Source organism: Lipotes vexillifer, unplaced genomic scaffold, assembly GCF_000442215.2.
Source record: "Lipotes vexillifer unplaced genomic scaffold, Lipotes_vexillifer_v1.1 scaffold490, whole genome shotgun sequence".
Lineage (NCBI taxonomy): Eukaryota > Metazoa > Chordata > Mammalia > Artiodactyla > Lipotidae > Lipotes > Lipotes vexillifer.
In genome coordinates, this window is record NW_006796397.1 from 2,833,278 (window position 1) to 2,850,477 (window position 17,200).

A 17,200-nucleotide genomic window follows, 5' to 3' on the forward strand; every position below is an offset into this window, starting at 1 on the left:
TTTGTAAATTAATTTTAAATTATTTATAAAATCATCGGCAATGTAGCATCTCTCTCAAAAATATACATTTAAATATATTACAAAAGGTTTTAACCCTGTCCATCTAAGAATTGGACCTTTTAATACCTCTTAATAGTTAATCATCTTTTTAACAGGATGGATAGGGATTTTTAAAAAGCAAAGAACTGATCAAAAGAATTCACAGTAACTGAAATTAAACATTTCATATGGAGTAACTTAAATTTATCTAAAACACTTAAATATATCTTTATACACAGATTTTTGTAGTAAAATATAGCTATAAGTGACTTAAAGACTCTAGTCTTCTTTGAAGACATCTTTAAACTTTTTTATACATAGAATATGCTAAAACAATACATTCTGCTGAAGGTTAGGCAAAGCGCATTATTTTCAAACACAGGTAGCATAATCTAGGTCCTCCACTCTGATACCTTTATGTTAAAAAAAGTTAACTGAAGGCAAAATTTTTTCTAATCTCCTATCTTCATTTGTCTGTGAAAATCTGCAAAATTATCAATATAGATAGCCTGGAAATCTTAGCCCGCAATCTTGTTTTGATTAAAATCATCCTGATTGAATGTCTGTAACTATCAAATCAATCAGAGCATGACTCCATGATGGGTTAACGATTGTCAATCTCTACCTATTTGCCTTGTAGACACTGCCCTCAGGTCTCAGGTGACATCAACATTTCCTACTCAAGATTCCATTCACAGTGAACCAGGCACAACTTCCTTATTTTAAGAGCAGTTAGATTTGCTTATGAATAGTTTGGGGGTAGAATCTAGCCTGTTCTATTTGTAGACTTCTGAGTTGTTTGGGAGAATTCTGGAAAAAGAATAATATTTATTTGCAATGAAGTTACCTTCAGTAGTAAATGATTTGGCATGGACATTTTCCTCTGGCATCTTTTTTTTTTTTAACATAGAGGTATCAGTTGAGCTTATTTTAGCTGCAAAGTGGTATCATATTATTCCATTTTAATAAAATTCACCTCAAATTCTTTTTGAGTTTTGGGGGTATATTGAAGGCAAGAGAACTAAAGCAATCCAAATGAGTGTCTTTTTCCGTATCTCATCAGTTTCTTGGCAGAACTGGTGACACTGTTCAGATAACCAACAGTCTGCCATACATTTGCATCTTACAAGAGCTTGGCGTTTACAAAAGGGTCTATTGAAAAGGTTGACATGTTTTGCATGGAAACACTAATTCTCTCAAATATATTTAAGAATAAGTTCCAACTCTGAAGGTGTAGGACATTTTTAAAATGGGAATGAATTTTCTCTTCTTAAAACTGAAAAAAACGAATGTGCCAAATGACGTATTATATACTTGTACTGGTACATATATCACTGTGCAAATTCCTCCTCAACTTTACAACTGAATTTTGCCCCCATTTACACATTAATGTAATAGAACACATTGTCATAAATGGGCACAAATCTTCAGTCTCAGATTTTGGCCATTTTCAATTTCTATATGCCTGTAAAGAAATGCAAAATTTACATTAAGACATTTTTGCATTTGGTGTGTGAATGTGGGGAGAAGGAGGAAGCTGATAAGGAAATCAGCACTGGTTTTGGCCCAGGGCACAAGAAAGGAATGTTGCCTTGAGGTGTGTCAGGATGCAGTCCGTGAGGGCAGCACACATCAAGCCGACGCAGCAGTCCCCACAAGTGTGGCAGCAAGGTGAGCAGTGTGCATTCAGAAGGTGCAAATTAGAAATGGAGGAACACACTGAGAAAGTCTTGAAGCATTTCTGTTGTTTTACATCTTGGTTCAGTTATAAAAGAATCTTTGGCCACATCTACTCACGGGTTCTACTATCTGGCTATTATCCTTTTACCAACCCTTTGCGTCTGGGTAAAACGCAGGGCTCCAAATTACAGATGTTCTTACCTGGACAAAGCAGCATTTTAAAAACTGGCATGTGTTTCACATTGAAGACCCCCAAGCCTGTGAGGGGCTGGTGGAGAAGGCCACCACCTTAGCTTTCTCACATGAATCTAGTGTGTTACAGAAGCCCAGGGGTCACATTTATATTAGCCCTGGGTGGGGGGTGAACACAACAGGTGATCGCTACATTGAAATTCACTCTCTTTACCAGGGACCCACAGTCTAGCCTCCCGAGTCTGGAATCTGGGCCCAGGTGTGGGCTCCCAGTCCTGCCCTTGGCGGTGGGTGGGGCAGGCTAGGCTGTGCTGCTGCTGGAGCAGGGCGTGCTCTGCGTGCTACCGATGCTGTGTGCAGCGCTGCTGTTTTCCGAGGCTGGTGGGGAGGTGGGGACCTGCTGCCTTCCTGCAGTCTCTCCTGCAGTTAATGAAGAAAAGGGGTGAGGAGAGATGCATGTTACACATGTGTACTTCTGAAAAGACCTTTTTCTCAGTTTTTGTTTTATCTTATTTAGTTATTTTTTTAACATCTTTTTTGGAGTATAATTGCTTTACAATGGTGTCCTAGTTTCTGCTGTATAACAATGAAAAGCCCATTTTCTCTGATGCTCTTCTCATCCATGGGCAGAAGCAACTAGACCAAAAGGCCTTGTACCATAAGGCTGTTCTGCTTGTGGGTATTTTATTTTGGTTTTAAAGCCTCTTGCATGCGGAAAAGAGAACTGATTTCAAGCGGACTGACAGTTAACAGAGGCAAAGACCACTGATAGTTGAGGATGAACGCCCAGGATTTCAGTGCCTGCAACCTTTGAAGACCACCATCATCTGTACTGTGTGATCCAACTGACTAGCACCTGTATTCAGGAAACACCTCCTCTCATAAAGGTATCGTAGGGTTCGGAGAGTGAGACCTTTAAACTGTAATAAGAGAATCTTGGCAATTTGGAGGCCTTTTTCTGAATACCCCTGGTCGAAATAGGGGTAGTGACGGCTAGGTTTCGCCCTAGCTACAGCGGAGAGAGCACCGTGCACGGAGCACATGACCCGCCTGAGAAATGGAGGTATAGGAGGAGCCTGCTCCCAGAAACACCTTTTGAAGAAGGGGCTTAGCTGTTGCACAAGGGGACTGTGGTTGCCAGGCAACAGCCCCTCCGTTCGGAGGTTTACTGCAGGGTGCAGCCTGAGTTATCTCCTCACACATCAAGCACCCCACTTTTCATCACACACCCCACTGCATTTCAGCAAAGCCCATACCTCACGCCAAGCGCGCAGGGCTGTGGGGATGGGGGGGAACCTTGGGTCACACAGATGGTCTGCATTTAGCGCTGCAAAAGGCTCTCGAGCGGCCTTTTCTTCAACAAAACTGGCCTCAGGGCAGCCCTCAAACAATGGCTCTAGGTAGGGAAAAGTGATCAAGGCTCTCTGATGACAAACACTGCATTTTCTTCGAAAAGTCAAAGCATCAACTTCCTACACTTCTGGTCAGCGATCTCCCCACTCCAATGTGGGAAGCCCCAGAGGGCCAGGTCTGTTTATGAATGAGCCTCCTCTTTCCTGTCAGGCAGAAATATACAGCACTCCGCAGTTGATAAGCAACCCTCTGGCCTCTTCCTTAAAACAAAACACACCAGCAAAGGCTCTGCCCTCCAAGCTCAGGAACTTAGCCCGTTACTTCCATTCCCCTTTTGGGGCCCCTCAAAAGCCTCTGCCAAAACAGCAGTTCTACAAAACGTAGAGGCAGCTCATGCCTCTGGGTCTGGTTACAGCTTTCCCTGTCGCCCATTTATGAACCACACAGCTACAACACACATTCTGGCCTCAACCTCAGGGCCTGCATATGCTTGCTGCATATTTGGCCCTTGCTGTATTTCCTCTGATTATCTGTTCTTCTGGGATTGGTGGGATGGAGAGGGGAGAGCAGGTCAATATTCCTCAGAGGCAGAGAAACAATGTATTTTTCACTCTTCTTTTTTTGGCAATCCATATTTTGGACCCTTTCCAGCATTACCCTCTACCCTTCATGTGTGCATTTAGTTCAAGGTGGGGAAGTCTGCCTCAATGACAGTGACTTTCTGCCAGAAATCCACTTTCCCCAGAGTGGGAACTTTATTTCTAAAAGGAAATTAAATCTGTTAGCTATTCTGAATTATGTCTACCCCCTCCCACCCCCAAAAAACCCCAAATCCTCCAGAGACTAGAACAACTCGTGATATACTTTACAAATTCAGCCCCCTTACAACCCACATGTTGAAACATACCCAGCTGGATTCTCAGGTTATCAATTAGCAGGACTAAAGTGGCTGTATGTGAAGCACATTTTAAAAATATCTTTTCCCCATTTCAATAAAGGATCCGTCAGAAAAGCAGGAGGTAAGTCAATATACCCTACCTCCCTGTTTTGGCTCACCTGGGTTTCGTTCGTTCAGCCTGATAGCAGCTAAAGCAAGATGGCTTTGGCTGTTCTATCGACAGTGAACAGGTCTGTCTCATCCCAAATGTGACATGTGCTTGATTATTCACATTCAGGAAAAGTGCCAGTACTACTCCCTGCCCAGGAAGTCTGAATATTTGCTTTCCGATGTCTATTTGCCAAATATAATTTGTTGTCATGTCAGTTTATTTTAATCATTGCCCATTAAAAAGGTCTTTCAACTTCCAGAGTTTTGGAAACTCTTGCGCTGCTAATACAAAACACCGTCCAAAATGAAACCCCAAGCAAAACAAAACAAAGTAGTCCCCTATACTCAAGACTACAGGATACATTTCACCAGGGTGGACAAGTCAACTTAACCTAATAATCTGCTGGCTTTGAGAAAACAGTGTGCCAAGGAGTACCTTTTGGAAATGTTGAAAACAGCTTCTTTAGACTATCTCTTCTAGCTCTGTGTCTATTTTCATGTGTGAGATGTGAGATTTCTCAGTATAACCAAGTTGTTAAAAACTTTTAACTTTGGAAAAACTTTTACCTTTGGAAAAACTTTTACCTTTGGAGAAATCAAGAAAAGTTTTCTCATTGTCAGATGCAAGTGGCACTACAGAAAAATTCACCATGAGAAAGGAAGTTTAATGTGCAGATGTTTCTGCTTAAAAAGCCAGCAGAGTCCCTTAGGTTTTCTAAGATGGGTTCTTTGGTTTTCTGCTCTCTATCACAGTGACCTCTGATTTCTTGGAGCACTGAGTTTCTCTAAAATATCCCTTGGGTGACAAATACAACTGGCCTACTTCTGGAGAAGACGGATGGTCAGGGAGGACTGCAGGGCTATGCACAGCAGGCGCACTTAGAGAATGCAAGTTCAAGGAAGGCTCCCTGCTCATAAATATCAAACTTGGCCATCAGAAGAAATGTGTTCAGTCTTCATGCTTTGCTCCTAAAATCTGAAACCACCGAGGAAGAGATATTTGAGAAGGAGAGTGAGTAGGGGAAAGAGGCATCTGGCACACGGGATACTCAGGAGGAAGGTGTGTTAGGACAAGGATTCATTCCACCCAGCTCAGTGTGAGTCGGTGGTATAATGGTGAGCATGGCTGCCTTCCATTCCACCCGGCTCACATATTAGCCTGTGGCTGAGCTTAGATATTGCCAGAGATGCTTTTAAGAAAAACAAAAAAACAAAAAAAAACCCACATAGGGCTTCCCTGGCGGCGCAGTGGTTGAGAGTCCACCTGCTGATGCAGGGGACGCGGGTTCGTGCCCCGGTCCGGGAAGATCCCACATGCCGCGGAGCGGCTGGGCCCATGAGCCATGGCTGCTGGGCCTGTGTGTCCGGAGCCTGTGCTCCGCAATGGGAGAGGCCAAAACAGTGAGAGGCCCGCGTACCGCAAAAAAAAAAAACCCACATATTTTAAGGGATAACCTATTTCCTTTCTTTAGCTTGGCATGGAGCGGTCCAGATCCGATTTCCTGCCACGTCTTTGGCAGTCTACTTTACAATTAGATTCTTATCTCTTAAATCTTTCACCATGGCAGGTCCTGGGGAAGAAACTTAATCTAAAGACGTGAATAACATGGAGAAGCTCTACGGGGAAACAACAACAGAAGAATTTTAAAGAAAGGTGAGAGGAATCTCAATTATTTAGCCCAAAGCAGACAGTTTGCAAATATTGCCCACAGAGGATTATTACAAAGAGGAGCAGACAGGTGTACTGCTCCCTGGAGAGCAGTACATGAGGAAATGAGTTTAAATGGCAGTGACAGAGATTTAGGTCACATAGCAGGGAACTTGCTGATTATGAGGACTGGTTAGTTATAGCGGGAATTTATGGAATTTCTTTCTTGAGAGATATTTAAGCATTGGATTGAAAACCATATGCCTGGGGGTGACTTAGACCTAATATTACTTGATGCTGCAGAGAAAACAAAGATATTTTTCTCAAGGCGTATGTGTTGGTTGCAATTTTGTACCAATTATTGTCTCTTGATATCCTAATTATAATTATTTCACAAGCTCACTCCAATAAGGAGAGTGAACTAGACCACCTTTAGTTTAGAGAAGCTTTCAACCACTATTCATCATTTTCAAAAATTGTCCCTCCTCACTTTTCAAGCTAAAGGACTTTCCTGTTGTAGGCAAAACTCTGCAGGAGGGGTGAATTAGATGTTATTATAAGTTATGGAGAGAGGTTCCAAGGCAGGAAGTAAAATCTTTCAAAATGTTCTGCCTCCCACTTTCTTTCTATATTCCCACAATATGGCCAACCTGTTCGCACCCGCACTTTGGTTTTCTGTAGGCATCCTACTTTAACTTAACCTGAGCACTTGGGTGAAAAGAGTGGATCCTGCCCTCTCTCCAGGCATACCAGGGTTCCCATCTGTCCCACCTGCATCTTTCTGATCCCTGGGAGTTAGTCTCTTGTCTCCTACTTAGTCCCACTTTAGCTGATCTTCTTGCTGTTTCTTTCTTCACCTGGACTAAACTGGGGAGCTTGGAGAAACTTCAGATGTCTGAAAGCATTTGAAGCCTCCAGAGATGCTCCTAATTAAAAGGAGCATCCTAATTACCTGACTCAGGTGGACCCGGGTTTGTGCTTGACTTCTGCTTTAAGAACATACAGTGTGTTCAACTCAGGATCATTGAACAGAAGCCCGAGGGATTGGGACAGGCACACCTAATTCAACACCTCAGCTTTTTACTTTGTTCTGTGAAACACAGTGTTCCTTCCACACTTAGATTTTTTTCTGCCTGCACATATGAGCAACCTTACATTTTTTGGAGGACTTTGGAGTTCAGAAAACTTTTCACTTGCATTTGTTTGAATACTCTCACCTTCATAACCCTGTGAAGTACAGATCATCTCTATGTTTACTAAAGAGAAACATGGTTCATACTCTTGGCTCAGGTAACAAGATTAGCAGTTGAACAAACTAGCGCTTCAAGTCCAATTTCTGACAATAGCCCACACTTAAGGTGGTACAGATACACATAGAAGGTGAAAAGGGATTGAAAACTTCCCTAAATTAAAGGTAGTCTAGTTTACTCTTCTCACAAGAGGGAGCTTATGAAATTCAAATATCAAGAATCAAGATATTAATTGGTACAAAACTGCAAGTCATAGGCTTAGAGGAAAACCTTACCAAAATGACAATTTACAGATTTTTAAAAGGCATAAACCTATAAGAAGAAAGAAAACCTACAACAAGAAGAAAGAAAACAGGAGTGGAGACAATAGCAATAAAATATCTGAAGCTAATGAGGAAATGGGTGAGTAGTAACTGACTTAGCAGATTCAAGTCAAGACTTAGGTGGAACCTAAGCTACCAGTAGGAAAAGCTGAGAAACAGCCAAGTAGTAACACAGAACTCCTCAAAAACTCAGGAAATGGGGGCATCAGGTACCCCTAGACAAGAGGGTGAACATAGGGCTGTAAGAAGTTGGGTTGGCTAAACTTCTGTTTGAGAAGCAATAACATTTCTCTAAATTCCCTTCTTTACTCTATGGTGCTGGGACCCTGCCCTTCCTCATCTGGGAGGAAGACGGCAAGTTTACTCTCTAAAGAGGATGAAACTAGGATTCCGGGAATGACCAACACCAGCACAATTGAGGGTAGAGAACCACAATCACAGAGGAGAATTAAATTAATGTCTACATGTTGAATGTTGTGACCCCCAGAATGCTGACAGCCAGAACTACAACCTCCAGGAAGGAAACAGGAAAACCTGTTTCATTGAAAACCTGATAAGCTCAAGAGGAAAGATCCAAAGATGAGATACCAGGAGTTCCTCAGTAAAAGGCCTAGCCAGATCACCCTAAGGGAAGTTCAAAATCAATATGTTCTACCCACAAGCTCAGAACTTCCCTATTCTTAAATAACTCTATATTAATATTCTCAGAGAGATAAGACATTGCACCCATAAGATAAGAGTAGGATATATTTTTTTAATTCATAGGAAATACTTCTTGGAATTAACAAATGTGAAGGCAGTATTAAAAATGCAATAAGAAACCGAAAGATAAAGATGAAGAAATCTCCTAGAAAATAAAGAAAGGAAAAAGATGGAAAACAGAAAAGGAAAATTAGAGCACGATTCAAGAAGTTCAACTTTCAAATAAAATTATTTCTAGAATGAGAGAACAAAAATAACAGGGGCAAGAAAAAATAAATAATTCTAAAAAAATCTCAACAATGAAGGACATAGTTTCTAGACTGAAAGGGCTCAATTAATGCCCAGCATAATGAATGAAAATATACCTAAATCAAGCACTATTATTGTAAAATTTCTTCCAGAAAGAAAAAACAGCTCAGGAATCTGAATGGCTTTGCATTTCCCCAAAGCAATCTTCAGAGGTAAAACTCAATGAGGAGTGCTTTCAAAATTCTGCAGAAAAACTAGTTGTAACCTAAAATTCTATACCTTGCCAAACTATCTACCAAGTGTTTGTATAAAATGAGGATATTTGCAGACATGCATGGTGCAAAAAACATTTACCTCTTATGTTCCCTTTAAACCAAGAAGGGGGAAGACAAGATCCATGACACAGGACATCCACAACTCGAAAGTACTGAGGAAAATGAATCAGTAGAATATCTGATGTCTGAATGTGTAAGAGGAGATTGAGACAACTGTCAGAGTCAACTGATGAATTAGTGATAATTATATACAAAACCAAGGTAATGTGGGGGTGGAGAGACAATTATTAATTCTAGGGAAAATTAGAAGTCATGCAGGAGAAGCAACACTATTATACTACATGGCTAAAGTGTGGTTAGTATTTAGGCTGTCATAGTAACGCAAACATTAATTCTGACCTAACCAAAATGTCAGTATAATTCTATTTGGAGGATGGTGGGGACAAGGGGGACAAAAAAGGCATGAATATATAATTGGGACACAGGGCTGAAAGAGAACTGAATTTTCATTTTCTATAGTAAGAGGTCGACAGAAAAGACCTAAAATTTTTGTCAAGAAGTGGCAACATATTCATGTTACTTAGAGATATGGATTGATGTCCAAGAGAATCAGCTAAGAGTCAAAAATGGTGCTCTGAGGAGACAGAAAAGGGAGTGGGGCAGTAGGGGACTCATGTTTTTCATAACAAGAACTATTTACAGAACTTACAGAACTATTTCAGCCTTTAAACTATGTGCATGTTGTGATAAAGCTTAAAAGTTTTACTAAAAATGAAAACTAAATGCTTTTGCTCCTCTCCTCAAAAAATTAATAGATATAATATTGCACATGACTTTTGGGATCTTCATGAGTCAGGTTAGGGACCATGACCTAGCTAGGCTCCCAGGAGTATGAAGATTCTATGGCTCCATTCCAGCACCATTTCCACCCTGACTGCCCCTCCTCTCTGCACCATCTTAGTGGAGAATGTAAATATTAGAAATGGAGTTTTCCAAACAGAGTGAATATAGCCCTAAGGAAGTATCCCTTATTGTGCCCAAAGTTGTCATATGATAAAGCAGGGACCCAGCTTTTTTGGACTAACACACATTCCAGGTGTGTAAGTAGATCTCCACAATTGAAACCTGTGAATTCGTTCTGCACTCTGTGCTGCAGATGGAATGGACAGCACAACAGGAAGTTGTCTAAATTAAGGATCATTTTAGCCACAGAGGCAGATGCTGCCTGAACCCCCAAATATACCATATAAGATCTGAGTTCCACAGCTTAGATTATTGTGGAAACTGAATGGACTGAGTCAGTGTTTGTATAGACACCTCTTCCCATTGGCCACTGCATTATGGCCTTCTCTTTTTATCTAAACTTGCTGCTAGCTGACCCAGGTAGGAAACTACCATTTGGTCCTAAAGTGAGCCTTTTTCTTCCTTGCATGACACTGGTACTCCTTATGAGCAATCTTTAAAATGAACCATAGGCTATAGCTTTTAATAAAAAGTCATTTGGGGACTCCCCTGGTGGTCCAGTGGGTAAGACTCCACGCTCCCAATGCAGGGGACCCGGGTTCGATCCCTGGTCAGGGAGCTGGATCCCGCATGCGTGCCACAGCTGGGAGTCCACATGCCGCAACTTAAGAAGATCCCGCGTGCTGCAACGAAGACCTGGCACAGCCTAAATTAATTAATTAATTAATTTTTAAAAAGTCATTTGAAGCTGTATCATATGTGATGCTAACAGGTTTAGAGCCCAAATGACAGTGTCTATAAACATTTCAGCTTCCAAATCAGCATAATTTATTTTGCTGGAAATCATCACAGGAAGGCCTTTGTGTTTTGTTTTTGTTTTTTAATCTACTTACAAATCTACTTCTATATTAACAAAACTTAAAAACTCCTCCTTAAGTCTCTGGTTTGGGGGAGAAGGGAACAGTAACAACACACCTTAGAATTTAACAAGCAGCAATACGTGCCACAGAACCAGGCTTTGCTTTTTCCCGGCTGTAAGCATGGCCATGGACAAGAGTCTGGGATTACTAGAGGGAGTTCAGTGGGATCTGTTCCCATAGTGAGTGCTATCTGGTTGCCCTCTTCTGCCTTCACCTGGCTTCCTGGCCCTACTGGCCTGAGATTTGCTTTCGGGGTTTGGGGGTGTAGCTCTATGACCAAGGCCAGTCATGGCTCAGCAGGTATGTGGTAAGTGTCTGTGGGTGACTACCCCGTAGAAATTCTCAGGGCTACAGAGTCTTCTCGGCGTACTTTCAAGTTCATTCCTAATATATACAGCATAAGCTGCCCAACAGCCCTAAACCTTACAGCCATGCAGGATTGGGGAAAGTTGCAAAGAACTGTGAGTCCGAGATGTGAATGTGTCAGTACTCCTGTGACAAAATTATTAACTCTAAGATGCTCCTCTGCTAAATGCTGTGCCTTCCAGTGCTTGTATACGCTGTTCATAAAGAAGAACGTTCCTAAACTGATTCACAGATGTTCATATATCCTCAGAGCCTTACACTTAAGAGACTTATTTCCTTTCTCTCACGTGAAATATACACTTGACCCTTGAAAAACGCGGAGGTTAATCTGCATGTAACTTATAGTCAGCCCTCCGCATCTGCAGTTCCTCTGCATCCGTGGATTCAACCAACTGCGGACCGTGTAGTGCTGTAGTATTTATTATTGAAAACTATCCGCGTATAAGTGAACCCTCACAGTCCAAACCTGTGCTGTCTAAGGGTAACTGGCTTCACTCAAAGGATGCTGATGAGGAATCTGTGGACTCAAAGCCTACTATTAAACTCCTAAACTTTTGTTTTGGACTGTGTGACTTTCCCATGCTAGGCACCATAGGGTTCATTCCTCTCCTTCTGCCATAATTTAAAGTCAGTCAGTCAGAGAATGCAGTATTTGAAGGGAAGATTCTGATGAAGATTAAGATATGACTTCTCAAAACGCCCTTCCGTGCTTCTCTTCCCTATAAAGCAGTCATCGTTTCAGCCTGGCTAGTTGGATGGCCCAAGGTAAGGCCAAAGATCGTGGCATGTGTTGGTTCAATGGAGAATTAATGAAATTCTAAACAGAAAGTCTGTGCCTGTCTCACCTGAATGATCAATCCAGCAGCTTACCTAGCTTCACAGTGTAAACAAGCATCCAAGAACAGACAATACCAACTAGCTTCCTAGACACGCCTCAAAATGCATGTCTTTCCTTTCCATATTTGCAAGGAACCTAAGAAAGAAGCAGTAGAAGGGCAGTCCATTTGCTCCCTCCCCTTGCACGACAGACTCTCCGAGCCTGGCCTGCATTCTGTCTTGGAGTCAGAACAGGTTCTCTGTTCAGGCCAGAATGTTTCAACCTTGGGACTGGGGGTAAGGGGCAGGAAGAAAGGCACATGAGAATTTTTAGGGGTGGAAGAGCATAACTTGAAAACAAACTGCTTTGTTTCACCATTTTTATCTGTTTACAATTCATGAAAATATATTTTGAAAATTTCAATAATTTCCAAGCAAGACATGAGAATTCTATGTTTATCAAAAAAGACATGGTATGGATTTAAAAAAGGTCAAGAAATTCTGGTTTATGCCATTGATTAGGACCTCTGGTGGACAGTGCTCAGCACCTTGGCTTCCTTTTTTACTTCCTGCCCATTTATATGTTTATTCTGAAGTTTTTAGCTTTGGGGGAATGTTTTATGTTTCCAGTTTGTCTGCATTATCTTTCTTTAATTAAATGCTAACCACAAAATAGCTTTATTAGCAGCTAGACTTCAGCAACATCTCAAATGTAATTAACATAAATAGTTTAAACATTCCTTTTCTAAAAGGAATTTAGAGATTTGCTTAAAGCAAATTATATTTTTGCAAAACCCAATTCATGCCAATACGTAAATGTGAAAATGGTGGGAATGAACTTTCTCTCTCTTTCATTCATTATTTCATCCATTCATCCATGCAATGAAACACTGAGTGTCTATAGTGTGCCAGGCACATGGAATGTGCACCAACTGATATGCAACAGTCACACTAACCTGTGTGAGAATAGATGTACCATAAGGCCCCTGTCAGCAGTGCTCCAATCACAAATGCTGCGAACGCAATGCCCATCACGGTTAGGGTGTCCAGACCATGGAATATCGCTATAATGAAGAGAAACCAATGCATACTTTGAGTGACTCTGCATCACATGCTGCAATTTTATACTGTTTCACAAGTACTGTCAGAAAGGCTGAGCACCAGCTAATAAAATCTGAGGATGAAAAGCAGATTCCAACAAAATACACTGTATGTGTAACTTGCAAATATCTTCTCAAGAGAAAAATGAAATTTTCAGATTTCCAAGATACCCTCAGTTTGCAATTTATTTTGAGCAACAAACTTACTAAAAAAATCAGATTTGTCAACTCTGTAAAACCTTAGGTCTATGGTTCATTGTCTCAATGTGAGGACCTACTATTTGAATGGTAAAGTGGCTTGAAAAGTCAAAGGTTAAGATGCTTGGGAAAATGAGGTGAACTTCTATCAAAATCTGACTCATGGCTTCTTATTCACTGAACACTGAGACACTACACAAAAAACAACAAGACACTACATAAAAAACACACTCCAAACACTTTACAAACATACCTTCATGAACATTTAAAAGTATGAAAGATAACAGGAAGAAAGGTGGTGAGGAGAAAACATACAATAAGGATAAACTATTCCTATGGATTATAAAATTTCACTGACCTCCTCACATTAAACCCTCCATCTCAACAATTACCTATTGTGTCATTTAACACTTTTCCAACCATGATCTTTCTATGAGGTGAACGGAAATACTCCTCAATGGGGAGTGATGTCAATTTTATGGTCAGCAAAGCATATAAATAGAACCAATTGTTCCTCCATTTGGCAAAAATTTTTATATTTGAAATTAACTCTAGGCCACAGAAATAGAACATTTCCTTTCATTTAAGAGAACTACCTTCTTTGAATCACTTATAAAAAGTAAAAATCAGTTTCCAAGGGAGAGAGGTTTTTGGTGGAATAAAATTTCTGAAGTCTCTCTCTTTTTTTTTTTTTTACTATAAATTGAAGGTACAGGATCTCCCCATTATTTCAATACTGTTTCTATGCTCCTCTCCAGTCAGAAGTGACTCCAGCTGATCTCTATGTAAATTCAACAACTTCAGGGTAGAAGATACAGGTGTAGACAAAGGTGACCCTTGAGCAGCCCCAGCACTTGAAAGGGCTCAGAAAAAGTATAATGTGGTAGAGAAGATTCTGAAGGATCCAAATTCCCAAGTCCTAGTCCCTACTCTTCTAGCCATGTGCCCTATGATGTTCATTTAACTTCTAGAAAATGGGACAGCACTACCTCACCTGCTGAAGGCAGTGGGTAAACAAAAGGAGTTTGCAAAGGGGCTGGGGATCCCCTAGGAGGAGTAAGAAGTGGGAAGAACGCTGTGGAGATTAAGACGAACCAAGCCGCCATCAACCTAATTTAGTCTGTAGGACAGATATTGAAAGATAACTTGTCTTGGGCTTCCCTGGTGGCGCAGTGGTTGAGAGTCTACCTGCCGATGCAGGGGACATGGGTTTGTGCCCCGGTCCGGGAGGATCCCATGTGCTGCGGAGCGGCTGGGCCTGTGAGCCATGGCTGCTGAGCCTGCACGCCCGGAGCCTGTGCTCCTCAATGGGAGAGGCCACAACAGTGAGAGGCCCGCGTACCGCAAAAAAAAAAAAAAAAAGATGACTTGTCTTTTCATGCCTACAGATGCAAAAGTGGGGCATGAGTAAAAGTTTTTAATGAAAATATTCTAAAATTCTAAAGATGGAGGTGTCATTTATGAGAATCAGACTAGGTGAGTACCAGAGAAGGTGTCCATATGCATCTCTTTCTGGGTTCATGATACTATTCCATGACATTGTTAAAATAATACACTTAATAGAATGGTTTATAAAGTACTTAGCATAAAGGAACTCTCCAGACTGATTTTTACGTGTATGTGATGGGGTCAGCCATGGAGACTAACCTGGAAAGTCTTAAAGAGGAAAAAAGTATAGACTCTCCTCACAAGGCAACATTATCTAGAAGAGCTCTGGGTGCACACCCAGAAAGCCCAGGCTCTTGTCCTGCCTCAGTGACAATTATAACCATGGGGAAGTCACTTAAATACTTCTGGGTCAGAGTTTTCTTCTGTATAAAGCAATGAAATTGGCCCAGATAATTTCCAACGCATCATTTTGCAGCAGTTGGTCTCTCTCCCTTTTTGTCTTACAAGCCTTCTCAACACCCCTTGGACTAGTGATTGTCTTAGTGGTATAGCAGCTAGTTCCTTTATCACTACTTCTCTGAGCAGGTAGATACTGTTGATGATACATAAAGCAAACCCCTCCCATAGCTGTATGTTAATGCTTTCAGATCACAATCGATACAAGTATGCAGACGATGAACTTCTCTAAAACTAAGAAAGTTACTACATTCGCATTAAGGTGATACGCACCAATGGGTTAACAAATTCATATTTTAAAATGGCAAAGGTAGAGAGGAAAAAAGAAAGGAGAATGAAGGAATGACAGGGGAAGGGAAAAAAGAAAGTTCGAGAAAAATGGGGTGAGGGAGAATGAGAGCAGAAGTCTTCTTATCAAAACTCAAAGTTTGGCAAATGTTCCATAACCAACTCATTCTTATAAAAGCCCAGGAGGCTTTATTTCGAAACAGTTGCATAAAGACTTACGTGGAGAAACTGGAATCGGTTTCTTAATGCTTGGACCTGTTTCTGAAACAAAAACATAAATCACGATGCGTTCTACAGAGAAACCAAGTTCTAAGCGAAAGGTCATCGAAATCTCAGCAGAGGCTGACACTTTTCTATTTGTTAATAAATACTTCCTTTGTAAAAGCTCTGTCAATTATCCTCTTTAGATAATCAAGACTATAACATGGATTACTCATAAATTTTAAACACTGTACTTTGTTAATGATCAATTGTACAGTTTCTCCAATTTGAAGAAAAATTGAAGGCAAACACCTTCAAGGAATCTGAGTCTGATAATTCGTGTGTGTGTGTGTGTGTGTGTGTGTGTGTGTGTATACCTTTCTGTTTATTTAAAAAAGGATCCAATATCTTTAAATCCTGTGTTTCTCCAGTGTATTCAATATTTTTTTTTTTTTGGAGGTACATGGGCCTCTCACTGCTGTGGCCTCTCCCGTTGCGGAGCACAGGCTCCGGACGTGCAGGCTCAGCGGCCATGGCTCACGGGCCCAGCCACTCCGTTGTATGTGGGATCTTCCTGGACCAGGGCACGAACCCGTGTCCCCTGCATCGGCAGGCGGACTCTCAACCGCTGTGCCACCAGGGAAGCTCAGTGTATTCAATATTATTCGACTTTCAAAAAAGTCTTTTAATGTACACAAGTGTTGTAAAGGCATCTTCATTCTTCCATCCTAATACTATCGATCATCCTATAGTTCAGCTCCCCATCATGCATCTGCATTATTACAGAGCTTTTCTAACTGGTCTCCTTGTCACCACTACTGCTCCCACCCCAAATGTTTCTCCCCCTATATGTGCCCCCAGAGTGACTTTTCCAGAGCTCAGAGCTGATTATGCTATTGCCCTGATTAAAACACTCAATGACTTCCCTTCGCTTATGGAAAAAAAAATCCAAACTCTCTAGCACGGCACAGTGAGGTCTGCCTCCCTCTATCCACCTCTCTCCAGCCTCCTTTCCTCATGAGCTCCTCACCCGTGCTGGGCTCCTTGTAGTGAAGTTCCCCCAATTCTCCACCTGGCTCCATGTCATCACAAGTTGCAAGCCATCCCTTCAAGTACCCCCCCCCTCTCCCAGACCTGCTTTGCTGGCATTTTCACAGAGAGGCCTTATCTGATTCTCTCATAGTCCATGCCCACCCCAGCAGGGCAAGTCTCTCCCACCTCTGCTCATTCCCTCCCTCTTCTGTTATAAATGTGCCACATCACATCGGAATTCTCTCAATTTTTTTTACTCCCAGGGCAGAGTCTAGATCTTATTCATCTGTATATCCTCAGGGCCCAGCCTGGCATAGAACGGCCTTACCAGAAATGCTTGGTGGAGGATGGTTAGAATGTTGATGCACTTTTTGAAAATAAAGGCAATAGAGGAAATTTGGAGTAAGACTATAAGAAAATGCTTATATGCTCTGACATTTCTTTTTTTTTTTTTTTAACATCTTTATTGGGGTATAATTGCTTTACAATGGTGTGTTAGTTTCTGCTTTACAACAAAGTGAATCAGTTATACATATACATATGTTCCCATATCTCTTCCCTCTTCGTCTCCCTCCCTCCCACCCTCCCTATCCCACCCCTCCAGGCGGTCACAAAGCACCGAGCTGGTATCCCTGTGCCATGCGGCTGCTTCCCACTGGCTATCTACCTTACGTTTGTTAGTGTATATATGTCCATGTCTCTCTCTCGCCCT

The 17,200-nt window shown here is 41.5% G+C and overlaps 1 protein-coding gene across 1 annotated transcript in view; it reads right to left on the minus strand.

The window, feature by feature from the left end:
* Positions 1-948: 948 nt before the first annotated feature.
* The window catches only part of TGFBR3 (transforming growth factor beta receptor 3), a 216,109-nt gene continuing 199,857 nt past the window's right edge, over positions 949-17,200 (minus strand). Inside the window, exons 15-17 of the mRNA XM_007468528.1 lie at positions 15,475-15,516; positions 12,781-12,888; positions 949-2,331 (exon numbers count right to left, since the gene is read on the minus strand). Of these exons, the coding sequence (XP_007468590.1) occupies positions 2,213-2,331; positions 12,781-12,888; positions 15,475-15,516 (269 nt within the window). The 3' untranslated portion in view covers positions 949-2,212. The remainder of the gene's footprint in view (positions 2,332-12,780; positions 12,889-15,474; positions 15,517-17,200) is intronic.